Source organism: Gymnogyps californianus, chromosome 8 (genome assembly GCF_018139145.2).
Source record: "Gymnogyps californianus isolate 813 chromosome 8, ASM1813914v2, whole genome shotgun sequence".
NCBI classification, from domain to species: Eukaryota; Metazoa; Chordata; class Aves; order Accipitriformes; family Cathartidae; genus Gymnogyps; species Gymnogyps californianus.
In genome coordinates this window covers 31,386,380-31,412,416 of record NC_059478.1, presented here as the reverse complement: position 1 = coordinate 31,412,416, position 26,037 = coordinate 31,386,380, and the positions used below count along the sequence as shown (strand labels likewise).

At 46.1% G+C, this 26,037-nt stretch overlaps 1 protein-coding gene across 1 annotated transcript; it reads right to left on the bottom strand.

Moving 5' to 3' along the window:
• Nucleotides 1-6,953: 6,953 nt before the first annotated feature.
• Nucleotides 6,954-25,288, bottom strand: PRKAA2 (protein kinase AMP-activated catalytic subunit alpha 2). Its single transcript, XM_050901089.1, has 9 exons — nucleotides 25,195-25,288; nucleotides 18,643-18,784; nucleotides 16,482-16,575; nucleotides 14,957-15,101; nucleotides 14,026-14,113; nucleotides 11,225-11,449; nucleotides 9,335-9,839; nucleotides 7,445-7,571; nucleotides 6,954-7,192 (listed from the first exon to the last, which is right to left on the bottom strand). Exons 1-9 carry the CDS (start codon nucleotides 25,286-25,288, stop codon nucleotides 6,954-6,956), a joined length of 1,659 nt encoding a protein of 552 aa, XP_050757046.1.
• Nucleotides 25,289-26,037: the final 749 nt, after the last annotated feature.

The following is a 26,037-nucleotide window of genomic DNA, read 5'->3' as shown; positions in this document are numbered from 1 at the left end:
GGTTTACCTGGGGGGCTTTTTTTCCATGACAATGTTTAGGATTGATCCTGTGGAGAAAACACCCCTTCCTTGACTCCTTCCTCATCCTCCTCCCCATCCAGCGCTAGCTCACAGCTCCTGAAGTCTATTAATCACACCGCTCTGTAAGCACTACAGGCAAATCTTGTATTAGCCACATGTGCTAGTTCTTTTTTGTCTCCTAAGGAAGTTATTTAACAATTTTTTCTTTTTTTTTAAATTGAATTCTAAAAAAAAAAATCTCCCCATATATCCTGTGATATACGTGATTGGGCCCCGATCCCGGTGCAATTACGCACAGTCCTTGTGGGGTTGCGACCCAAGCCGCTGCGAAACACAAACTTCTGCACTGGCGTTGGCAGCTGACTTAAGGCGAGGACGCCTTGCGATGCGCTTAAACTGTTTTTCTTCATGGACAGATTCCAATGCATGTGCAGAAGGAAAGCACTTGCTATAGGATGACTCAAGACAATACAAAAATGCTTTGCATACAGCAACTTAGATTTCCTCCATTAAACCACAGGTTGGCTATATTTAGGTCAAGATACTGGTCAGAAAATTAAATTAGTCCTTTTTTCTTTTGTAGCCTTGCTGGTACATCCTAACCACATCAAAACTTCACGTAATTCGCATGTGAATTTCAAACCCTGTACCTCCACGTTCCTTCTCAAAATGGAGATCATCATGATAACTGCTCTGATTTGCTGAATCTGAGGGAGAACTGACATTTCTTAGAAGCCAATTCTGTATCACACAAATTGTGTAAAAAGGAGAGTGTGGATAGGGGCGAAACTGGAGCACTCACTGCAGCTTTGTGCTTCAACTGGCTTTACATCCCTCTGCATCACAGGCATATATGAACTAAGCCCCCAGTTTTCCCCCCAGGCGCCTTTCCTGCAATGAAGGGTTCTTTTTGCACAGTATCTTTAAAATCCTTCTCTCCATGCTTTTGCGTAAGGAGTCAAGATCTGAGTCAGCACAGGTCCATCAGCTCTGCTGGATGCACGTTAATACAGAAGAAAACATTTGGGCCTGGCTCCTGGCATGTATTTTGGGATGGAGAAGCTGTTGATGTTACTCACGTATGTATTTTAATTCCCCTCCCTGCCCCTTCGCCCCCCCAAGCCCTGGGGGCATCCATGGCCCCGCCGCCGGGATGTGCCAGGAGCATCTCCAGAGGGAAACTCTACCAGCCAGCCCCAGCCTCCAAAAAGGGACTATGCAGTAAGTAAGTTTTAAGGATTTGTTGCTTTTGTCTCTTTTCATCTCTGAGTTTATTAAAGTGCAAATGTCAACCATGGAGACAGCTATCACATGCAGTGCAGTACACCGAGAAACACTTTCCACACCATAAATGGAAGGTAAAAGGCTTCGTTGTGATTATCTAATGCACAGTTACTTGCACAAAAGACAAAACTGAACCTAGGCTCTGTGCCCTTCCACAACAGCTAGCCCCAGAAAGTACTAAAGCAGTTAATTTGAAAACAAAACCTTCTCCAGTCCATCAGTGGACAAAATACAAAATGCCAAGAAGGATGGAGTATTTATAGAGCCTGGTATTTTTTTCTGAGCTTCATGTTAATGATATGTTTGAAGGGATGCTTATACGCAGAGCTTTTTGAAGTTCAGTATTTTAACAAAAGAAAAATCATAAATACTCTTTATAGTAAGAACAAAAAATTACAATGGACTAGTCCGGTTCATATCTCTCATAGAGCTGAGGTTTGTCTGCCCAAAGATGCTGGGCCATGGACACTACAGTTATCCTGGGATTCAGTTTTGCTTTGTGCTCTAAAAGAAAAAAAACCACAAATGCATTGAGGTACAAAACACGTGAATATAACATGATACAGAACACAGGAACATGCTTTCAGCAACAAGAATAAATATTACCATGTCTACAGTATCTACTTCACAGCTTTGTGAGATGAGGATAAACAAACTATTTCAAAACTTGAAAAAAAATAGAGATGAGTCTTACAAATAAACTTTGATTTTTAAATTAAGGCAGCTTCAGCAGGAATTTCAAGGCTTTTGTTGAAAACAGACTTTTTGTAACACTAAAAGTGTACTCATGCTTTGCAGCTAGAGCTCTGATTTACCATACAGTTCTCCTAATTTTGATGATCAAAACGAGCAAAAATATGTACATCGAATGCGTGTAATACCAGGTTTGCTCTCAGCAAAGTCAGTGTTTGGTCAATAGGTATAATGTGGGAATTCTGAAAACCAGTTCATCTCTCAGGCACGGGAGTGAGGTACCTCTGAATGAATCGTTAACTCCATGTCCAAGAGGCAGACTGGAAATTCAGAATTACAGGAAGCTGTTGCTTTTTTTATAAGTGAATGATGAAAAGGAATATGTAAGGGAAGGGCTAAGGAAGCCAAGGAAAGCACTAATGGAAAGCCCATACCAAAGTAAGACCTTAAGAAAGGTGACTCTAGTAGGTACATCATACACCTGAAACAAAAACGGATCCTAAAACCTTCCAGTAAAATACTGCAGGAGCTGGAGTGGGGATTTGTTTGGCTCACCCGAAGGGATGGATGTGCGATTCTTCTTCCCCCTCTCCTCTCAGCTAATAAAAGGGTGAAGCCAAATAATTGCACAACAAATGGTACTTCAAGTATTTAGAAACATGGCCTGCATGTCTCACCGGTGGGATTCTGCATAAGCTGGGGGATTTGTGCACCTCCTGAAATAAAGCTGCGGCTTCCAGCAGTCTTAATGTATGTCGAAGGCACGATTTCATGTCCTGCGTATAGGTCTCTCTTCCTTCTATATGAGGGCACACAAGATGACTGATGGTAAAGAGCAGTAAAATGAAAAGGAGTAGACAGAATGGTTATTTTGTTCGAACTTCATCTATTCCAATACAAATGGCATTATAATCACACAAAAAAATGTATATACAACAGATACTAACCAGTTGCTTCACTTTTTACAACACTGCCCATATATACCCCTGTGCTTCTACACACCTTACGAAATGCTAAATTGGACACACACGCTGAAGATGCATTCCTGACCCATTAAGAGAAAAAACCAAAAAATCCCACTGCCTTCGCCTGCTCTGCTCTGACTCCTGAAAAGAAAGCTGCCCCAAACCCCATCACCACCACGGCTTTGGCCGGGGAGGGTGGAAGGGCAGGATGCTCACGGCTCCCGACGCCACCTCTCCTCCCTTCCCCGGGCGAGGCCGCGCGGGGTCCGACGGGGTCAGCTAAGCTACTCATGGGCTTTACCTAGAAGAGGGTGTAAAAATATCATCCCCTTTCTCCGGGTCCTCTCGCATGCCGGGATTAGTGTGCACGATGGCAGGCATCCAGGGCGCACACCTACCCGCCGGGCAAATAAAACTGAGAAGCCAATGACAGGGATGCTACCTAGATTTTTTTATATATATATATATGTATGTATACATATATAACATATACATATATCTATTTGCCAACTAGTACAGTACAAGGTATTTCTGAATTAACTCATTCAGGAGCTGGAGGTTAATGCTGGAGCCTATCTGAACTCTATCTCCTTTGCATTTTGCTTCTCTCTCCCTCGGGCTGAAGCAAAGTTTGGGTGAGTTTGTGGCTTGCAAAGCACAGCTGTCCAGTGGCTTTTGAAGAATTGCACTTGGAGTAATTCAAGTTTCTGTAGTTCAAATACGTCTACCCTGCTTTTCCTGATGCTTGTGCATGTAACCAGCATAACTCAAAAAAACTGACCACAGTGTAACAGTGTAAAAGTTAAACTTTTCCTCTGGAAAATGTAACCGGAGGTCAGCAGCTTCTTGCAGCTGGGAACCAGAAAACAGCCCATTTGAAGGAAAAATAAATAAAAAAAAGTGGAAACTTCTCAGAATATTTCAAAATGCAGCGTGGATTTGGGTAAGGCTTTAATGGACAGTTTAACCCGATGCGTTCATTGTGGAGGTACTTCCATCAGTGCTACTCACTCCACTGCCTCTGCTGACATCGAGCAGGCAAGTTGCTTCATCTCTTTGTGTCTCTCCATACGGAAAACTGAGCCACTCTTATTGCCTTCTAGGCAGGACTGGTTTTGCAGATCCATATATGAGTTAATGTTCGCATGGGTCTGAGAAGATGCCAAGTGCCACAAGGGATTATTCTACCACCTAGAAATCCCACCCACCTCCAGGAAGCAAATATTTCCTCCCAAGGGCATTTGCTGCTGTTTAATACTATTAGTTCTGCTGGGTAAGAAATCCCAGAGGACAAGTGTCATTTTAAGGCAAGACATCTGTACATCTACATGCTTCTGAACCGCAGATTATATCATCTAACGCACCAGCCCCTTATCAACTGGGCTACAGGTGTTTCCAGGACAAGCGACTTGGCAAGATGCTCAGTTGTGAGTGATGATTTAAACAGCCTTTTACATTTCAAATACATTTCACAGTGGAGGTATGGACACTTGTAGCTGTTTCCTGGATGGAAATTAATGTCTGTCCCTACGGCTGCTCAGCCGCCCTCTCCTGCTCCTTTCCAAAGGGGCACATCTCCAGCACCCAAAACCATTTAGGGCTGTTGGCTCAGCGTTTCCTCGTGTCTCAGCACTGATCCGAAAGCTGCTGAAGAGCTGGGTGCTGCTCAGCTTTGGCTCTGGGGTGGGGTTTTTTTTTGCATGCAGGAGTCTGGATTCTCCATCCTCGCCAGGTATGACCCGCTCACACCACAGCACTGGAGACGCGCATCATCCGAGAGCCGCCAGGCACAGTACCAAAGCCATCCTCCACCCCAGAGTATTTATTTAATAATGATAATATAATAAAAAGCTCATTACAAAACCTAGGAGTACTACAAATATTTCCAGTATTTCTTTTAAAAACAAAATTGTTCTGCTGCCGGGTTTATAATCCAACCTCTGCTGTGTTGGATTTAGCGTACAAGAACTTAACAGCAAAACTGATTTTTTTTTTGGAAGCTTTCTACTTTGTGCGGCTTCTGGAAAAATTGGAGCTGTAAAGTCACGTTAGTGAGAATCCAAGTGTAATCTGTAACAAAAGTAAGGCAATTTTGTGGTTTTAAAAAAAAGGGACTTCAAGCTGAAAATGTCCATTTAGCTGCCAGTAGATGGCAAAAATATCCCATATTTGTCTTCGTTACCTAAAATGATGAGTACAAAAGGCTTAATGTGTCGTTCTCTTCCTTGCTTCTCATAGAAACTTGCAGAAAGTATAATTAAAGTGCAACTGTACAAAAAAAACTAGCAAAAAACCTTGATGGGTCATAAGAAGCTATCAAAAAGATGGATTAATTTTTTTTTAAAGTTGAATGACTGCATACCTGGGACCAGCAAAAGTTCCCCTTTGCTTTGTCTCTTAAAACAAAACAAAACAAAAAAAAAAAAAAGGAAAAACCACCCAGGATTTTTTGGCAAAGTTTTCGTAAAGCATTTGTTCCTTGACTGATTAGACTATTACGTTCCTTTGCAATCAAGTAAATGGAATTAAGTACCATAGCAAAGCCAAGCAGATGCCAACGCTGTCCATTAGATTAAGCCTATGTAATCAAAAATAATAATTCTTTTAAACAAAAAGTCACACATGCATTAGAGTTTACCCTTGAATAACAAGAATTTAACCTTAAAAATTCCCGTAGTTTGTCTTAAAAAATAAAATCCCATCTTTCAGATAGCCAGTAGTAAAGAAACAGTAAAACTCTGAATTCAGATATCCCTGCCTTATCAGCGGAGTGGCGAAGGTCACAGTCCGGCGAGCAGCGGTGGGACGGGAGAGCCCTTCGGCATGAAAAGCGAGTCTCCAGCAGCGCGCAGCTGCGAGGGGGAAGGCAGGGAAGGCAGATTTGGCAGCGATTTTAGGGTGGTGACAACAGGCGAAGGCTTCCTACGGGAAAGGTGAGAGGTAAATGCTTTGGAGCTGCACGATGCTGCTGGCTCTCGCCCGGCAGTGCTGATCCCCACCCTTGGGCGAAGTGTGGGCAAAGCGTCGGGTTTTCGGGTGGCTCATCGGCATCCTGCCCTCCGTCGGTGGCTCATCTGAATCCTGCTTGGGATCCGGCCCCTGGAGCTGGCGGTGCGGCAGAGGAGGAGGGTGAGCGGGCTGGAGGGGGGTGACGACTAAGGGCTGGAAAAAAGGCAAGCAGCCTTCACCTTTGAACGTGGTGAGCAGGTCAGTGCCGTCTGGGGCTCTCGGGAGGAGGAAATAAAGCATCTTATGGGACACTCCCCTGCAAAGACTTGACACGTGGAGGCTTTCCCACGGCATGTTTCCAACAGGACCTTTGCACATCCCACCTTCCCTCTCCATCTTTAGCAGGGGAAAAAAAACAGAGGGGAGGGATGGCATATTGCACTAGTGGAGAAGTGTCTAAGCAGCTGCTAGTTTTAGGAGGAAAGCGTTACCAGAGGCCGGCAGCCCCGCTGGCACCTGGGTGCGAATGCCGCAGAGCTACTTCATGACCCCTCCGCTCTGTTTCGCGTAGCTCCTGGTCGACCCCTCTGACCTGGCTCAGCCCATCCTGCCCCTGCTCTGCACAGCAAAGGGGCTACAACATCAACCTCACTGCACGCTACCTACATCGCAGAAAGCTTGGCCATGGCTCCGTTAACTCTGGATGAACCGGGGGGAGGTGTTTTCCAAAAACTCAGTGATACATTTGCTACTTTACAGCCACGCCAACATTTCCCATTCGGTTCACTAGGAAAAAAAGGGTATTGGATACATTTCACCACAGTATAACGAGTGAAATGAAGTTATTCTTAATTTCCTCAGTGCCTTGTTAGAGGGGAGTATGTTTTGGGTCTGGAATTGGCTCTGTGTCGCAGGCTGTGGAGCAGCGAGGGGCGGAGGAGGAGGAGGAACGAAGCAGAAGAGACAAGGAACGGACAAGTCGGACCAGATCCTCACAGTGCAATACCGTGTGCGGAGGGACCGGTGCTTCGGTGCCGCCCGTCAGCGAGCCAGGGCCATGATCAGGCTGGCGCACATCTCGAAGAAGTCCATGGTGTGGCTCCCCAGGCGCGGTGTCACCGAGGGGATGGTGCCGACGAAGGAGCCGCTCAGGGAGCCCATCAGCGACTGGCACTCGGTGGCCGCGGCGGCATCGATGCTCAGCCTCGGCCGGTGCAAGCCGGCGGCGGAGCAGGAGCGCTGTGGCGTGGATGAGCCAGACCTCTGCTCCATCACGTCGTCTTGAATATTAAAAAAAAAAAAAAAAAGAAAAGAAAAAAGAAAAAGTGGCAGTAGTTTGGCATCTGCAATGCATGTTTGGTAAGGAACTAGTAACAGTAATGGAGACAAATGGATCAAAAGGGCTTTTGCTGACTTGAAACAGCTGCATAAGCATTTCGAAATGCAAAGAATTATTTTTAATTTTTTTTTTAAACTTCCAAACTTGCCATTTTATGTGTTTTACATCTCGTGTTGCACCATTTCCCGCTTACCATCGATGCTTTTGAAGTCCAAGAGATAGCTGCGGTTGTCAACCTGGTAGAGCTGCAGGCTCATCTTCACGTAATTGCCCGTCACCGGGTTCTTGCGGCGCACTCTGAGATGGTAGGAGTTCACCACCTGCAATGGGAAACTTGCTTTCAGGAGTAAGATTCAAGGTAGCAAGAAGAACATTTCTTTCCTTATTTTTTTTCTAAATACTAGCAAGACATCTTCTGAGAAAACCACAGTTTCTAGAAACAACAATGCCTACAAAATTAAGCAAACAGCTTCATATCCTATTTCCTCCTATCTTTAAAAATGCTCCTCAGGGCTCTGATTCAGCAGCTGCTGGCAGACGAAGCTGCCGTGACCCATCTGCCAGGCACCAAAGCGATGTTTGCTCCTCCTTCACCAGCAGCAATGGCCATATGAGCCAAAAAGTCCACTCGTGGACCCGTGTACGAGGACCGTGCCCGTGAAACCAGGGCAGGCTGGGCAGCTGGGGAGAGTAACTTCTCCCATCGGCGCAGCTAAATTCAGTGTTCGTGAATCAGCCTTGAGCTGCGTATTTTCTCTTGCCGCTTACCACCCCACAATCTGCCGCATCTCATTTGCAATGAGATCTTTTCTCTGTGCTATATTTACGAAGCAATTGCATGGATGGGAAAGCTATTTTGATGAAGAGTCACATCTGAAGTTATTCTTAGGGTGGGAAAGACTATTGTGAAACCTCCTCGTACAAAATAAGCTCCACTGCCTACATGAAGACGTTGGGCTGACTTGGTTTGTGAAGCTGTACCAGAAATACATCAGGTTTGTTCGCTCTCTGTAAAACCACGCAGCTAACAAATGTCTGGCTGGCGTAGGCATATGCATCTGGAGACAGTCCATCTCCTGGCTGGTGCAGTGAAATCAGGTTTCTGGGCGCTACTTTGCTTTAGGTACATAATATTATCAAAAATAAGAAGATAGGAGGTTTTGAAGAAGCAGCACAGTGACATTCACATTGTACAACCCTTGGGACCTGGAGTGAGGAGGGTATCTCCTCTGGTGAAGAAGATCTGGGCTGAAATTCTCCTTACCTTGCTCCTGATGCTCGCACGAGGCTGCTGCGAAAGGCCATGAGTCAGTAGAGCTCACGTCAGCGACTGTACCAAGATTTAGGGAATCAGGCTCAGCAGAAAATATTAAGGGCTAACTTAGGGATTTATTAATCAGACTTTGAAAAAGATTGTGACTAAATGCTGCGTAGCTCTGAAGAAATATCTGAAGTGAGTACTGTCAACTAAAATGTCATCTGGGTTTAAATCAAGCTTCAAGAAGCTGAGCCCTAAGCCGGGGAAGCAGGAAGTGTCTGAAAGCACATCTGGTCCACGAGCACCGCTCCATCTCCTTCGAGGAAAATGCCACCACATCAATGGTACAAACCCCTGCCCCCAACGCCCCCCTGCCCCTCACCTCTGCGTCTTTCAAGATGCGTATCGTGCCATTTCAGCACACATGACTGCTAGGACCCAAGCAGAAATAATGAGAGTTACTTTGCTCAGGAACGCTCGAGATATTACCTCGCAAGGCATTAGCCACTAAAATTAGAAATGTGACCGGCTCCTCTTATCCCTGCAGCTGAACGAGGCAGAATCATCTTTCCAGTCAGACGCTTAGAGCATTCAGAAAGAAAACTCTTATTTCACACCATAAACAAACACCACAGATATTGGACGACAGCTAGCATCTTAATTCAGCGTGTTTGTGTTAATGAGAAATGACAGGGATGATCGCAAGGTGTGGGCATTTATTTGGAAACAGGTGAGGCTGTAACCGTACTTATTAACCTCGCTGAGCAATTCAGCTCATGAGAAAAAGACCCTTGAAAACCACCACGAAGCACCAGCAGTGCCTACCTTCCACTCGAAGTCCAGCTGTTTCATAGCACGGTACACCTCGGCCATAATGTCATAGGGTTTGCTCTGGCTGCGGATTCCCAGGTGCCACTTGGCCTTTTTGACAGTCAGGGGTTTTGGCTTCGTGGTGTTGAGGGCATCCAAAGGACATCGCGCTTTGGGGCTGTCCGCTATCAACGGCGGCATCCGCTCGGGGTGCGGCTTCACCCCGGGAGGGATGTGCATGGCGCTGTCGTCCATGAAGGAGCCGGTGGGGGGGCTGGAGGCGAGGTAGAACTCGCTGGCTTGGTTCATGATCCTCCGGTTGTCGATGACGAGGTGGTAAGCCACCGCCAGCTGGTCCTGAGGGTCACCGCTGTACAGGCTGTTCATCACCTCCGACTCCGTGCATTCAAACTTTTCACACACTTCCCGAACCGCGTCGTCGTCGATGACGGTGGCGTCGTAAGAAGGGTCCTCTGGGAACAGGTAACTGGGCAGCTCCTCCTTAAACCACTCGTGTTCCCTGGGGAAAGGCAGAGAGGAGCTGCCATGAGCTCTGTGCAAGGCAAGCTGGGGCAACCACTGCCACCAGTCCCTCGCTTGGTCTAGCTGAGACTAATCCTCAGCTGCAGATTGGGGAGCTCAACCCAGCCCTGCATGGTCCCCCCAGTATTGCAACAGCGATGACACTTTCCAAGCATGGCTGCTTGCTCACTTGGCTTTGAAGTAAGACCTCAGCACTTAGGAGATGCTCGTGCTTTTTGATTACTATGGGTCTGATGGATATACAGAGCATCAAGCTATCCAGGTGCCTGATTCCCACCAATTTACACAGAAGTCAATGATAATTAAGTGACTAAATGCCATAGAGAGCCTTGTCTAGACGTTCTATGTATCCACTGTAATCTCGCCACATGTGCTGCTGCTTTAGCATGTAATTAAATCCTCTAGTATTAAGGAATTAATAAATAAAAAAGGCATTTTACGTGGTTTTACTTGAAGGGTAAAATTAAGGCCATCCATTGCAAATGCATTAAAAACCTGAGAACTCCTGAAAGTCCAAGTAACATTTATTATATGCTTAGCACACTAGCTAGATGTAATGATTACTATAAATTTCATAAAATGCGTATCGGGCTCCAGTCATACAAAATGTTTCTAAAATAGCTCAGATATTGTGAGAATTTTGAGGTCCTACTACCAGCCATGAACTTTTAATGATCTCTGCAGGCACAAATATCTGCTTAAGAGCCCAATTGTTCCCTTTACCTTGCATTTCCACAGTGATGCATACAGATAAAAGGTTCATGGGCACTACACTCATTGACTAGACAAGAAAACTACGCTGCATTTAAAGATGAACCATTTGCTCACATTTTAAACTATATCTGATATTTACGGATTAAGTTAGTAATTCTTGTGTTTCTCCTCCTTTTTTATTGGATAGACACTAAGTACAATGATTACCCTCTTATTCTGAACTGGTACCCAGAGGGAGGTGGTCTTGAAATAAAGTAATGAAAAATGGCTGGTGGATATTAAATTCTTAGGATTACTGCATGATATAGCTGGTTTTGCTAAGCACTATTAAGAGATTTTTGAGCCTATTTTATAATGCAATAAACCAGTATTGTTTATATATATATATAAAATATATATAAAATCATCACCCCGTTCATCATCACTCACTGCCAGCCAGCAGCACCCACCTCTCCATCAGCACAGAAGGGTGCAAGAGTGCTCCTTGAATCACTTGGGACAAAAAACCAGCTGGATTAGCTGACTACTCCTGTAAACCACCCTGCCCACCTGCCAGGAGGTGACCCCCAGGACAGCCACCATCCTCTGCCACCGGTACGCCGGAGCCCCCCAAACACAGCCCACCCATCCCGTCCCACCTGGGCTGACCTGATGTCCTTGATGGTTGCTCGCTTGAGGGGGTCAACCTGCAGCATGTGCATGAGGAGAGTGGCAACAGAGCGGTTGAGGTATTCAGGGATGTAAAACACACCTCCCCGGATCTTCTTGAAGAGGGTGGGGACGTGCTCGTCGTCGAAAGGCAGCGTGCCGCAGAGAAGGGCGTAGAGGATAACGCCGCAGCTCCAGATGTCCACCTCTGGGCCAGCGTACAGCCTGCGCGAAGGCAAGGGTAGGAGAAAGGCGTCACCCTCCGTCTTCCTCTCCTTAGTTAGGGTGCAGGTCCCGCTGGGCAAGCTGGTGACCCGCTGCCAGCTCCACCGGGGCCAGAGCTGCAGCCCACCCCAGGGCCGCTCAGATGGATGCTCCCCAAACCTGCCTAAGCCAAAATCACTCAGGGGAGAGGGGAAATGACACGGCAGAGCTGGAGCTGGCTGCCCACGCTCCTCTGGATGGCCGTGTACATCCCTGCCTCCCCCAGACCTTCCAAAAAGCCTCCAAAAAGCCAAACCCCACATTTCCAAGAGCTCTGCCAGGCTGTTTGCTCCTTCACCCCAAGGGCTCAGCCAGCAATTTCTGTTCATTCAGTGAGGCGATTAAATGGCATCAGATACTATATCTCTGAGTGTTTATTTTCGGTTGAAGTTTGTGTGCTGGTATGCAAGCACTCCTGCTTCCGACAAGCTGCTAATGTGCTCCCTGGCATCACCAAGTCGGGACACCCCAAATATACAGGTTTTGCTGCTGCTTGCTTGCTCGATTTGTTTATCTCTTTTTGCTACAACTGATGCTTTCTCAGAGATTTTGGGAGGTAGCGCTTACCCTTGGGCTGTAAAACCCTACCAAAATACAGAGGTTGAAATGGAAATACAGAAGTCTCTTCATGAAACCTCAGCATCCTGCACTTGCCTCTTCTGAAAAGCATCGCTGCAGACACACCGGTCTACAAAAAGCACCAGTCATGCACGCAGCCATTCTCTGAACACCATCAGAACACCAGCTCTGCTTGTCCAAGGGTGAGACTTTCCCTGCTGACGCCAGGGACAGCAGCAAAGTCATTTTGGAAATGCAGACGATTAGCTAGATGCCCCCTTGGTCCTGCCTCCATGCCCGATTCCAACAGATAGGAAGCCTGATTCTTTTGCTGATAACTGCACTGCCTGAACAGTTGATTGGACTTTTAAGCCCAAATGAGATGCACTTTCATGACTCTGAAACCTGAGCTGTCACACTCTACTGCTTTTGTGTTCTACCCAGCAAAGGCAGCAGGAGCCGGGAACCAGCTCCCCCTGCCCTGCACACCCACCGGCAAGGCATCCATCCCACTGCGGGAACAGCAGATCACGCCTCTCCCCTACAAATGCAGCTCTCGTACGCTGCTATAGCTTTGAGAAGAGGACAGCTTGGCATATTAATCAGGGGTATAAAACTCAAGCATCACTGATACTGTAAGCGGTACTGATGTGGGAGGGCTGCAGCTGTAGCCAGTGAAAAAGTGCAACCTGTAGGCTTGGTTTTGTTTTTTTCTTACTTTTGTTGTTAATAAGCTGTATTGCCTGCACCCTTGGAACAATCAGGCTCTGCATACAGGGACTAAATCCTTCTTGTTAATCTGCCATGTGCCTTGTCTCCTATACGAACTGAAAAAAACATGCGTCTGGCCTTTACTGAAAAGGACATGGAAATAATATATTTTTTTGGATTCAGGGTAGAGTTTCTGGCTTTGTCCCCCTCTTGACAATGAAGATTTACTTGCTTTCGCATGTAGAGCTGTAGTCACAACAGGGGTTTTGGATGCTGGTCTAATTCCTAAGATACTCTGCCAACACTTGCACTGGTGTAAACAGGGATAAAATAATCATAATCACAGCGAACACACTTTGAACAAGATGTTGTATTTAAAAGCTACAGTTATAGGCAAAAATACGCTGGATTAGGAAAACTAATGCTCATGCAAAGGGCGATTCAAAAATACGGGGCAGATAATGAGATGGGCAGTTTGAAGGACCATACAGAGGACTGAAAACTTGAAAATCTGTATTTGCAATCTTTGCTATGCTATTACAGAATGAGTTAGGGAAATAAGTACATTCTATGTAACTTCGGTCCCTGACAGTAAAATATAGGAGGTAACACTTCTGTATCAACATGGTGAAGTCCAATTCAACCTTGCAGAGTGCGTTCAACATGCCATGTGTTGTACAGATGTTGCACGCTGAGAGACGCAACCACACTGGAGGTTTGGCAATTCATCAATTCAAAACAAAGTTATGATGGTTGAACCTACTGTCACGAACAAAACCTCTAGCTTAAGGAACCAGAAGACAAGTATTTCCAATACAAGAGTTCAACAGTGTAGGCAAGCGATTAAAGATCTTCCTGATTCTTCTGTTAGTGAATGGTTTCCCTCATTAACACTGTGTTTTATATTATAGGTGGGCAGGAGAGAAGGAGGTGGCCTGGAAAAGCCTTTCCATCTGAAACCTCAGTATTTGCATCCAAAGAGTAATTTTCACCCTCTTTAATTAGCAATATAAACAGTCGACATCTGCTATTAATAATTCCTCCAAAGTAAACATCTTTAGCAAAACATGGTTTGCTATTACAGCTATTGAGAAACGTAATAACCAAGAATACTTTCAGATTTTTGCCAGCAGATTCACCCAAACATAAAATACAGGCTGGAAGGATTCAGCTGCTTTTACTGGATGTGCAAAGCTGTTTCCAATCCCAAGAACAAATTTAAAGACCGTGTGCTCACATAGGCTCTGATTAGAAGTAGAATGTCCTACCTTCCAGAGATGACTTCAGGGGCTGCATAATTTGGGGAACCACAGCTGGTGCGTAGAAATTCACCATCTGACATCATGTTGGACAATCCTAAAAACAAGATGTTTACTACATATTGATGTTTGATGTGAAGGTCCAGCCACAGAGGACTCCGTGTCGCACAGAGGAGGAGAGGTATAGCAAGTGGAGGGGGAAATCTGGAGGGGAACTGTTGACATAATTTAGATAAATTCCTTTGAGCTGATTAGCAAATTATTTTTATGGTTATTGTTATTTTCACATCCAACCAAGGAATATTCAGTCCAGGCTAATTTGTTTCTCTAAGTTGCAAAGCCCAGAGCACAGAGCAAAAGAGACATAATTCATCCCAGAGCACTTACTTTATATGGGAATTGTGTGGGGTCGTGAAATTAGTAAATCTTCAAAAGGATTTATCACTGCTAGAAAGGACTCACCGGGACCGAGCTGGTAGCCCAGCTATTTCAATGGATTTCAATCGGTAATGCCACTTAAAGACTCCTGTTACTGCTCATTTGTAAAATGAAGTGAGGCCAAGAGCACATGGCCAAACGTACGGAAAACACGCCTGAAAGTAAACACACGCAGCCAGCTCACCCTGGAATTAACTGCACCGAGTCTGTCTTAAACATAAATTAGCTAAATCTTTATATTAGGTGATTATACTAAAACATAGCAAAGATTTGCAAATTACTTTGCTGCTCCATTCTTAATGCCAGTACAGAAGCAGCCTACAATAAGTAATCCCCGCTTTTGCAAAAAGGCCGGTGTTTATAACTGTGGGCTTTTCAGGTAAAGCAACTGCTAGTGGTTAGGAAAACAAGCTCTGGGTTTTGTAAGGCGTGCTACACGGACACGCTCCAGCAAGCGCCTCGGAGCTGACTGCATTTCTGGAATGCTGCTGGGGTCACATACCAAAATCGGCTATCTTTGCATTCATGTGCGCGTCCAGCAGCACGTTCTCTGGTTTCAGGTCTCGGTGGACAACCATGTGTCTGTGGCAGTAATCCACCGCGGAGAGAATCTGCTGGAAAAGGCGTCGAGCTTCTGCCTCTTCAACCTATGGAAAGGGGAAATAGTCCTGAAGGTTGGTCTGCGTGCAGAGCTGGCAAGGGAAGGTTTGACTTAGCAAGGAGCCAAAACGTTCCAGGGTGTAGAGAGAAAATCACAGCGTGCTTGTGACCAGAAGCGGCAAATAAAGCAGATTTCCCCTCTTGCATTTTATCATGTGCTAGTGTTTTCAAATGATACAGCCCAGAGATGAAATCAGAAATTTAAATTCTAGCTCAGCTATCAAGGAGAACTTATTGGTGGCACCTATGAGGCCATGGCCTGCTGTCCCAAGGGGACCAGTTCTGCTACACAGCACATGCAGATTGAGACTGGACAAAACACCACAGAGGATGCTGCAGGGAGCAATTCTTCATGGACAGACGGCTTTGGAAAAAAAAGCTAAAGGTGGAATATTGTGATGATTTTAATTAGCTATATAGCTATATTAGCTATAAAGTTGTATGAGCTATATTAGAGAAATTATATTTAAAATGATGAGGAGACTGATTATTTTTACTGATGACTTCCTAAAGGCTCTCTTCATGAAAAATTTAGTTTCTGAATGCAGAAGTTCAGAAAGGATCCAAATTAGTCACTGAAAAGATCTAGATGGGTAAAATGTGCTGGAAATCAGAATTGTACGTAGAAAAGTAACCATCGACCAGTGCACTAATCTAAACCAATTTATTGTAAATGTATTGATTTTTGTAGTACAGAAAGGAAACGTATGATGGGCTAATCCTTCACCTGAAGCCTTATTCTGGATGTCCACTTCAGCCCATTTTTATCTCCTTGCCCTGCGATTGCTCCCTGCCTACGAGAATGTCCACAGGGCAGACGCTAGTCATTTTCTTTGTAACCATAATATCAAATTTCATGGGCTCAACCCATGCCTCAGGTGATTTATATCCAGCAAGATTACTGGCATTTGAAAATGTTGTTCAGATAAGCCACATCCTTAAAAAGTCTCCAAAAAACCTGACGTGGAGCCAAGGGGGAGGCGAATGACCGGGACGGAGACCACACCGAGTGCTCTTCCCCTCCGGTGCCCTGCACACATGTAAATCTGCTGCTGAACCGTGGGGGTTTTGACAGGCAATCCATAGGTAAAAATTATAAAAATAAGCTAGTTTTCAAATATTTGCACTAAGCAACACGTTACCTTGCATATTTTGGTTTGCATATCGAAATACATCAGAGAAGGTCGCAAAAAATTGCGCGCAATTTTTGTGCAAGCGGGGTACGAGACGCTCCAGATGGGATTGCTGTGAAGCAACTTCTATTTTGGGCCTTAACCTTAACCACGTTCCCTTTAGCAGTCGTTTTGCTTCTAAACACCATCCTCTTCCCACACAAGTGTTTGGGCTGACACGGTACTGGCACTTACACGTCCGTGCTTACAGATGTAATCAAATAATTCACCGCCAGATACGTATTCCATGACCATGAAGAAGTCCGTTGGTGTGCTGATGACCTGGTACCTTCAAAAACACAAGCGGATTTAGGAAAAAAAAAAAATTAAGAACAGGGAAAGGCTTTTAAACAGATTATTAGTCTCATGTTAACCCTTAAAATAAGCATTTGTTTGGATCTTGCATTTATAATTGCTTTCCACTTCTGAAAAGCCATCTCTTATTTCAAGAATAATCTTTCACTTGTCTATGAAAGGATCTCTTTTACAGACCTACGGTTTTCCTTCAAGCTTTTAAATAATCCTCTGAAATCTCCGCCAGACAATCCTATCTCATTTAGAACTGTCCTGACTTTCAAATTTCCATTTTGGCTAAGATCTGCAACCACAGCTTTAGAAATGAAGGCTTTGTTAGCTGGGGGTATATTTGGTTTCCTTCATATCAAGGAGAAGGAAGATAAAGAAGAACTCTAGACACTAGAGGGAGCTTCTTTTGGAAAGGTATAGAAACAAAGGCAAGCACCCCAAAAAGTTATTTTTCAAATATTAAATCCCTCTATATTCGAGAACGGGGAAGAAAAGGGAAAAAAAAAAAAAAAAAGAGCATCACCCTTGGCTCCCAAATTTATTCTCCATTTTCATTCAAAATGATCCCTGAGCGCTGCAAAGGCATTTCAGTGTCCCAGCTAGTATAAATTGCCAGTGATCAACTGAGGTCAATGCAGCTACAGGAATTCATAGCAGCACCAGCTGAGACCCCCCTCTGTTTTATTTCAGATACATTGTTGTTTGCGTTCTTTTTTTAACAGCTGAATTTCCGTGGGTTGTAATTTGAAACAAACAGATTTCAAACAATTTTCAGAGATCAGCAAGTGAACAGGTGATAATCCCATACAGATCAATAGGATCAACCTAATTTTTCTGAAGTGCTTCGGACAGAGACATCTAAGTTATTGTTAACTGTCCCACAATTTCTTTTATATACATGTAAAAAGCTAATGCAAGAGGAGGTTTATGTACCATGGTCTCCTCCTCACCTCTTTTCTTTCTCATTTCATTTCCGGATTGCAGTATGTACCACAGGACACTGATATTGTTAAACTGGGTTTAATTTTTAGGCTTTAATACTTTGACAAATGTGTGAACAGGACTTAACTTGGAGGATGCTGGATACGCAGCTGAGGACTCTTGCTGGCTTTTTCGTGAAATAATACCAATCTGTTCTCCAATAAATCCATGGAACTGTGAAGTTACTCTAAAGTCAACAGTTGCTGCATGGTTAGTTATTTAACTGTGGAGAGAATTTGTTTTCCCTTGCCTCTAAGTCCCAGGTATTTGCTATATCTCATGCCAGTTTTAAGGCTGACCTAAATGTCAACTTATCCTTGCAGTTACCATTCAACAGCTTTCTTTTATAGAAATGCCAAAGATATTATCGAGTGCCTCATTAATGTGGACTGGCTGCACAAACTGGGGATTGAGAAGGAATCCCAGAGGCTGGAGCGCAGGTGCTGATTTACAACTTAAATTCAGGTTCATCAGAGTGGCAACTTTGAAAACTTATGTCTGAATAATAAATTAAAAAAAAAAAATGTTCCTTTAAGCTCTGGATAATCAGGCCATTAAAACATAAATCCTATTGACTTCAGGCCAAGGCTTCACTCTACGAGCCTGACCGTGCTGCAATTCCTCAGGCACAATTCTCAGCAGCTTCAAGTCTGGAGGTACGAAGCCTAAAAAGGGTCATCACAAAAACTCCTAATACCATCCCGACGCAGGAAAGCCCACACCCTCTCTACGGACCTTTATAACGGCCTCTGCACGGAAGACAGGACAGCTTGGACAGGTTAGCTGAGCAAAACTTGATGCAGGGACATCAGTCTGTTGGCTGTTATAATAACTCAGACTCCCAATGGAAGAAACATCTTCCATCATTTCTCAAAGCGTCAGCTGTGTCCCCCCATAAGTTAGTGGGAGACTCTCAAAAAGCAATGTTCGGCCCTAACATACAAAAACTTGACCGCATACCTAACATTTTCCACTACTTTAAGCCGTCTCCTGAAACCAAGTCAACTGTGTATGTGAAGTCTTTGCAGATGGAGGAGTAAGCTGAACACATGGCAGAAAGGGGACTTACAGTTTGATAATATGAGGGTGCCGGAAGAGTTTAAGGTTTTGAATTTCTCGTTTGATCTTCCCAACCACATCCAGGCTGCGTATTTTCTGCCTGTTGAGTATTTTTACTGCTACTTTGTGCCCCGTCAGCTGGTGTTCGCCAACTATTAGAAAGAGAGCATTGCAAAGTCACTAAACAGTGTAGCAAGGTTCATACAAGCATTTTAGGACACTGTGATTTATAAGCAAAAAGCAACTCTTGAAGGGAAAAAAACAAAAGATGAGGGGGTGAAGTATTTTAAACTTGTTTTTGGTCTCTTCACTTCATTGTTTTCCCAGTGGAGTCATGGAAGACAGAAGAGAGGGGACTTACCTGCAAAAAACACTCAAGTAAATAAAACAGAGTGAGCTACTGGAGGAGGTCATACCCAAAGCTAATTTGCAAGGATTTATAGCATGTAAAAGCTAGATCAATCAGAAACAGATATATTTAAATGGCAGAGGAGAATCTCCACCGTAACACACTGGTTGATTAAATCCCTAATAAGCCCAGTCTTAAAACTAGACCATCACACTTCTTTTAAAAAATGATATAGGGGTTTTCCCTGCCCAAAATAGGACTGCGGGATTTGCATTACTAAAATGAATTTCTATTTATACTTTCTCAAGTGTGCTTCTTGGTTTGATGACAAGCTGCAGGAACACTGCTGTACTGCAAGAGCAAATTCTGGTTTTAGAAAAGATACAAACTTCAATATGGGTTTGTATAATATGCACTTGGTGCACTGAGATGCTGATGCTTATCTCCTGTGTACAGGGACAAACAGTAACCGCAACCTGGGAGTAGCACCACTGTCACTGGGGGAATTGCACTAACTTAACAATAATGTGAAATGAATTCAGCATTTGATCCATTTGTTATCAATAAACAGACTATACAAAAAATAAACAGCTCCTAGGAAGCAAGATTTATATTGAAGTTAACAGCAGAAACTGCTTGAAAACTGTCAATTGGATGTTTGTATCTAAAAGGGTTCTCTGGCCATGAGCTACCTCTTCTCAGTATTTTCTAATGTGATATTAAAAATGGTGACATATGGATGATTTTCTAAAGACTGCACAGAAAACCTGCTTACATTAAATACTTGTGCGCTCTAATTATGAAAGTTACCCTTCCAGTAATAACATAGAGTGCAAGGAGTTAATAATGATGAGCAAACCTTGCTATTACATTATTAGATTCTGTAATTTTGGAGGCTCTAATGAGCTGATCAGAAGCCAACGGCATAAGCAGACGGCGTGAGAAGGGCAGGGTGGCAGCGCCGGCACCGCTCGGGGCACGCTAGGTCACTATTATTAGCTACCAGATAAGACCTGCCGGAGATTCTTTCCTCAATAACAGGTTCCTAAAAATAAAACACTTTACTGCCCTTGAAAATTAAAGCACCACTTTGCGTGTCCATTTTATTCCTCGCAATACTTAAAACTACTAGATGAAATGAAAATAAACTAAGCTTCGCAGTATAGATGCAATTTAGGGATTAGCTGAGGGCTGGAGGAGGCAGATAATTCCTCTTGTGCGGTGCAAGGAGAGCACTGTAAATAGTCCGAGGAGGCATTTTCCCTGGTGCATCCTTGGGGAGAGGAGAGCAGGGCAGTGTTGGGCCGGCCCCATGGCAGGGAGGCTTTGCTTGGAGCAAGACACAGCAAAGCAGCGCGTGTGCAAGGGCTACAAAAGCATGCTCAAGCTTTACTAGGGCTTGCAAGGGGGCCGGGGTACAGCCTCTTCGTTCACTGCATGAAATTCTCCCCAAGTTGTGCCAATAGTAGTCTTATAACGGGCAGTGATCTCTCTTTGCCAAGGCTGTCATGGTATATGCACGGTGTATGTTACACTGAGGAGGCTGGGGAAGGCACGACAGAGGGGTGTAAGACAACTTCAGCAGACATCTTTGAGGTCAAGTCTTTTACCAGCAGCATTTGATTTGGTCAACTACAGCACTGTCTCTTTCCTGGGAGCACAAGAAGCTGTACTTTGAAAGCTGCCCTTGATTCATTCAGCTCCATTAAAGAATTATAACGCACTAAGCCATTAGTGGGGAAACTGAGGAACAGCAAAGCAAAGAGGTTTATCGCTGAACTAGGAAGAAACCCCTGATTTCTGCCATCCTTTGTTTCAAGACAACCCTTTCTGGCCTTATCCCAGTATATGCTTTGAAAAATTTTTATTATACGCTTGGGGGAAAAAAAAAAAAAGGCCATGCCCGGAATGAATAATTATTGTTTTTAATACAATTGCCGAATAGTTCATCCCCTTTCCATCCATGACAAACAACGTGTAACTCTGCGAAGGTTTGCTAGCTCAAACACATTAATAATTAAAAATAAACAGTCTATTTTGTAATCCATCTTTTGCTTACAGTAAGCATTAGATACAGAGATATTATTGTTTCAGTCCCCAGTGGCTTGTTAAGCCTACTCGAACGCCTTGAAAGATAGAGACAAAGAGAGAACATAATTTGCTATGTGGTGGGAGACTTCTAAGCCTTTCAGGTCTCTCTGGCTGCAGCCTGTAGATGCAGGAATTTTGACATGAGGCAGTAAGGACAACCTTCCCTCCGCTCACGGAGTCACTGTCTCTGACCCCACGTGCAGGAGCACGTTGGTGGGATGATCTGGCCCCAGGATGAGGAGCAATGGCAAGTCCCACGCCTCCCACAGGCACGGAAGGCGATGCTCGTGCAGCTCGTATCTAACGGGTTTGTCCCCTCCTCGCCCCAAGGATGGGCAATGGTGGTCTCGGGTGGTGATGAGGAAGCCTTCTCCTTCCCTCTCACTACCTCCCCAGATTAAAAGCCCAGGGGGAGGAGGGAGGGCTGAGCGGCAGTATTAGAAAGGGGATTTGAGCATACGTCTCGCCTTTCAGTGACAAGTACTCAGGTAAGCTCCACCGCAGCTTAAAACTAGCAACTAGGACTCTGCTGGGGTGAGCAGGGGAGACGGATTCGGCACTGAGACGAGGAACAGCATTGCACACCGTGCCGCAAAAAAAACCCAGCCATAAGGGTTAGGTGGTAACGCTGACCCTAAACTCCAAAAACCAGCACCAAATGGGACACGGTGTGAGCGTCCTTAGCTGCTACCCCGTTTGCTTGCACGTGTGACTGCCTGGGCAAGAGAATGCTTCAGCATCAGATGCTATTAAGGAAAGAAGGGAAGAGATGTAATAGAATTAGTTTCTGACAGAAGACTCTTCTAATTTAGTTATTTTTATAAGAGAAAAAATGAGGAGGAATAGTGTTTATCCCACAGTAAGCTGAGATAATCATTAAAACCCCTTGACAGCATGTTTTTTTACAGCAGGTACCAATGAAGCCTACCTCTGGGTAAGTGTTTGATGCAGCTCAGGTAGCACAAGCAGTTAACATTTTTGCAAATGCGTCAGGGGAATGTAAAAGTTTAGGGAAAGACGAGAAAACTCCTTTCTCATCAGCTGTGTCGGCACTTATCTTAGCCCAAAGTTAAAAATGAAATCCAGCCAAAGCATATATTTAGCAACATTGTATTAATTCTGCCCCAGTGCCACTTGCTCGTATATCATCCTTCCTTTCTCTTTCCTTCATCTGTTCAGTCTTCTTTAGTTTATCTTCCCTCCAATGCAAGGTTTGTCCTTCAGCAGCAATGGTACAGTGCCTGGGAAAATGGGATCTGACCCCGACTCGAGCCATGGAGGTGCCATCATAACCAACACAAACAACCCAAGCACTGCCGGTCCTTGAGGGACCACAAATTGATCACCTTGGTGGCCAACAAGTGTGGGTAAGAAACCACCAAGTGGCCACCGGGGACGTTGTGCGTGGCACCACATGGAAAAATATTTGTGTTACTCCGCTGGATTTTGATTGAAGCTCTCCAAGCTGCAACCACCGTGAACCTCGTTGTGCGAGGGTTGTGGTCACAGAAACTCTTCGGGGACCCGCAGGGTGGGATGTGCCCAGGACAAACACAGCAGCAATTTGTCCAGTCTGTTCTTACCAACCACCAGCGGAGGAGATGCCACCTCCTTCATTGCTTCACTAAACTCAAAATCCAAGATCATTTCCACAGTTCTATTTTCTGCAAATTAATTTTACCTTTGGCCTGGAGGACAGGGAAAATAACTATCGTCAGCTCTCCCTGTACACATAATTCTGTGTAGTAACGTTGACCCTTGGCATGAGACCTCCTATCCATCTATCATATTCACACCCACCACGTTAACTCCTGCCACCTTCTTCTCTTCTAACAGATGCCGTATTTTCATCACCATTTCCAGCTGGAATTTCAGTATTATCACCAAAATCCTGCTCTCATCTGCCAACCTATTTGCTCCCCTCCGTGCCTTGTATGGTCTTTCTATACACAAGATCAAGGAACTGAATGAGCTTAAAACTAACCATCTCTTGCAGCATTTAGCTAATTTTTAGGAGGATCGGTTCACCAATGACCCAGACAGTGCTGAGCCAGAATGAACATCCCAACAGGGCGGCAGGGACTTTTTCTGCCTTATCTCTGGTTTCTGATGGCTCAAAGTGACTATTCAGCTCCAGCTACAAATTCAAGTTCTGGTTAGTACTTGATCATCACTAAATCCTTCCTTTCATTGCCATTTTTTTATTTCCTTAATAATTGTAATCCTTAACAATTGTAATGTACGATTTCTTAACCTTGAGGAGTAAGGCAGGGAAAAGTCCCTCTTAGAGAGTCTTGTGCAAGGCAGAGTTTGAAGAAAACACATCAGCAACAAGAAATGTCACTGGTGGCACCGGCCTTCTTAGTGAAAAAGCAATTCTTATACACAACATACACAAAGCTTGAACCAATCAGGCAAAAATCTCTTCGCTTTTCTCACGTTTCTTGCTAAACAGGGTGAATACAGGTTTTTCTAAAGCTCATTTGATTAAAACGCTATAATTCTGTATAAATAGGAGATCTAGTTTCTTCGTCTCAGTTTCCAATCTCAAGTCCAAATTTCACCTGTCAGTTGTAGACAAAATATCAAGGGGGAAAAAAAAATATAAATATACTTACCCAAAAAGGATTTTGAGCTAGGAAATCTCTTTTATCTTACTTGAAATGTTTCTTTGGAAACTGTCAGTTTTTACCAAAGTCAGGTCATATGTGGGGTTGGGGGTATTTGTGCTAGTTACTCCTGAGAGGTAGTTAAGGAAAAAAGGCCATTGTTGGCAGCCTTAATTTGGTCCTCAAGAAAAAAATTGCCTTTGGAGCACTTTTTGAGGTCTGCTGGTATACATGAGTGATTTAAATGGTCCTTACTGTTAGAAGTATTTATTCCGATAATTCTTTAGTCAGTAAATTTGTGGTTTGGGATTAAACACGGCACTGTATTTTTAGGGGCCTGATTAATGGTCACAGGTGGATTTAGCTCCAGTGGTTGTGGTGGTTTCTTTCCCGTGCTGTCAATTTTGGTTTATTTTAAAACTCCAGACGCTGAGTGCGGGCACATCACCCCTTCGACCAGCCACAGCACTGCGGGTAACCTCCCGGCGGGGCAGGGGGACACTGAGCGGGGCAGCTGCTCCCCTGGCTCGAGCTAAACCCATTTCCAACCAGGAATCACAGCTATTCATTTTGCTTAGACAATAAATTTTGTTGGGGTTTTTTGTTTGGGGGTTTGGGGTTTTTTTTTTTCATATCTTGATTCAAAGATAAAATGTGCACGTCATGGCAGAATTCACAGGAAAAAGAAATACAAATCTTTGCAAATCTTACAGTCAGGTAAAGCAAAGCTGGTGCCTTGAAAATGCGAGTTGACTACTCTGGGCATGAACGACAGAGGAATCCCTAGGGAACGTATAGCCCAAGCCTGACCCGACCCCTCCAGCCCTGCCTGCTGCAGGGGTCTCAGCCCCGCGGGAGCTGCTTCCCAGGCTGCCAGGAAGGCTGCTCGGCTCCCCAGGGTGATGTACAGTGGGGCAGCAGAAGAAACCCCTTTTGCTCCCGGTTCCTCACGCTACGAAGCGCTTGCCGCCCCTTTGGAAAGGAAAGGGGAGAAGGGACCACAGCCTCGGCACGGAGGGGGAAGGATGCCTGTCAGTGCCTGGTTTGCTGTCCAACCTTCCCATCACCTTCCTCCTAGTCCGGGAGGAAAGTTTTGGTGGGTCCTACTCGGAGCACCGGGCGCCGGGGGCTGCAGCAGGCAACGGCAGCACGCCGCCCTGCTACCGAAGGGCGAGGTCTGCATCTCCCACCAGCTGCCCGCGACCCCCCTCATCCCTTACCCCCCACCACCACCCCGAGAAGGGGGCGCCTCCCACCCCCCTCCACCCCCACCCCCCCCCCGTGCCCACCGGGGAGGCGCCGCGCTCCGCCAGCCGAGCGCCGCCCGCCCCCCCGCCGGACCCCGCCGCCCCCCGGGGATGCTGCGCGGCCGCGCCGCGGCGCGGGAGCCGCTGAGGGGAGGCGATGCCCGGTGCGGAGGCCCGCGTTAGAGGGGAGGAGACGGGGGGGGGGGAGGCGGCGGGGGGCGCAGCCCGGCGAGCCCGGCCCCCTCCCCGCGGCCGCGGTACTCAGCTCTTGACTTTGCCGAAGGTGCCGACCCCCAGCGTGTCTCCCAGCACGTAGTGGCCGATCTTCACCCGCCCGTCGTGCTTCTGCTTCTCGGCCATGTTCGCCCCCCGCCGACGGACCACAATGCACAGGGCCGGCCCGGCTCGGCGCGGCTCGGCGCGGCGCGGCTCGGCGGGCGGGAGCGGCGGCGGCGGCGGCGGCGGCGGGGCGTGCGCAGCGGGGAGCGGCGGGGAGCGGCGGCCGGGCTGGGCCCGCGGGAGGCGGCTTGCGCGGCCGCGGGGGCGGGGAGGGGCGCGCCCGCCGCGGATGCCGGGTGGGGAGGGGGGGGGGGTGTGGGGGGTGTGTGGGGTGCACCTCCTTGGGGTGCACCTGCCTGGAGGTGACACTCTTTTAGGGGGGCGTCTGCCTGGGGGTGACACCCTCCTCGGGGCGTGCCCTTCTCCTGGTGCACCCTGTGTGGGTTGAATATTCCTTGGGGTGCACCCGGCTTGGGGGTGCATCTGCCTGGGAGTGGCACCCTCCTTGGGTGACACTGTTCTCGGGGCGCACCCTCCCTGCCGTGCACCTGGCCGGGAGTGACAGCCTCTTTGGGGTGACACCGCCCTTAGGGTACGCCCTCCTTGGGGTGCACCTGCCTGATGGGGACACTCTCCTCAGGGTGCACCCTCCTTATGGTGTACCTGGCACCAGAGGGTCCGTCTGACTGCTGGTGGCACCCTCCTTGGAGTGACACCTGCCCGGGGGGTGCAGCTGCCTAAGAGTGACACTCCTTGGGAGGCACCCTGCTGGCAGTGCACCCTACTTGGGTTGAACCCTCCTTGCAATGCACCTTCTTTGGGGTGCACCT

Excerpts from the sequence above, each read along its gene's own strand:
- PRKAA2 (XM_050901089.1), bottom strand. The coding sequence starts at position 25,288 with ATGGCCGAGAAGCAGAAGCACGACGGGCGGGTGAAGATCGGCCACTAC. Across the intron at positions 9,840-11,224 it reads GCAACCATCAAGGACATCAG|GGAACACGAGTGGTTTAAGG; the intron begins GTCAGCCCAGGT and ends GCCTTTCCCCAG. Across the intron at positions 7,193-7,444 it reads GGACTTCAAAAGCATCGATG|ACGACGTGATGGAGCAGAGG; the intron begins GTAAGCGGGAAA and ends TTAATATTCAAG.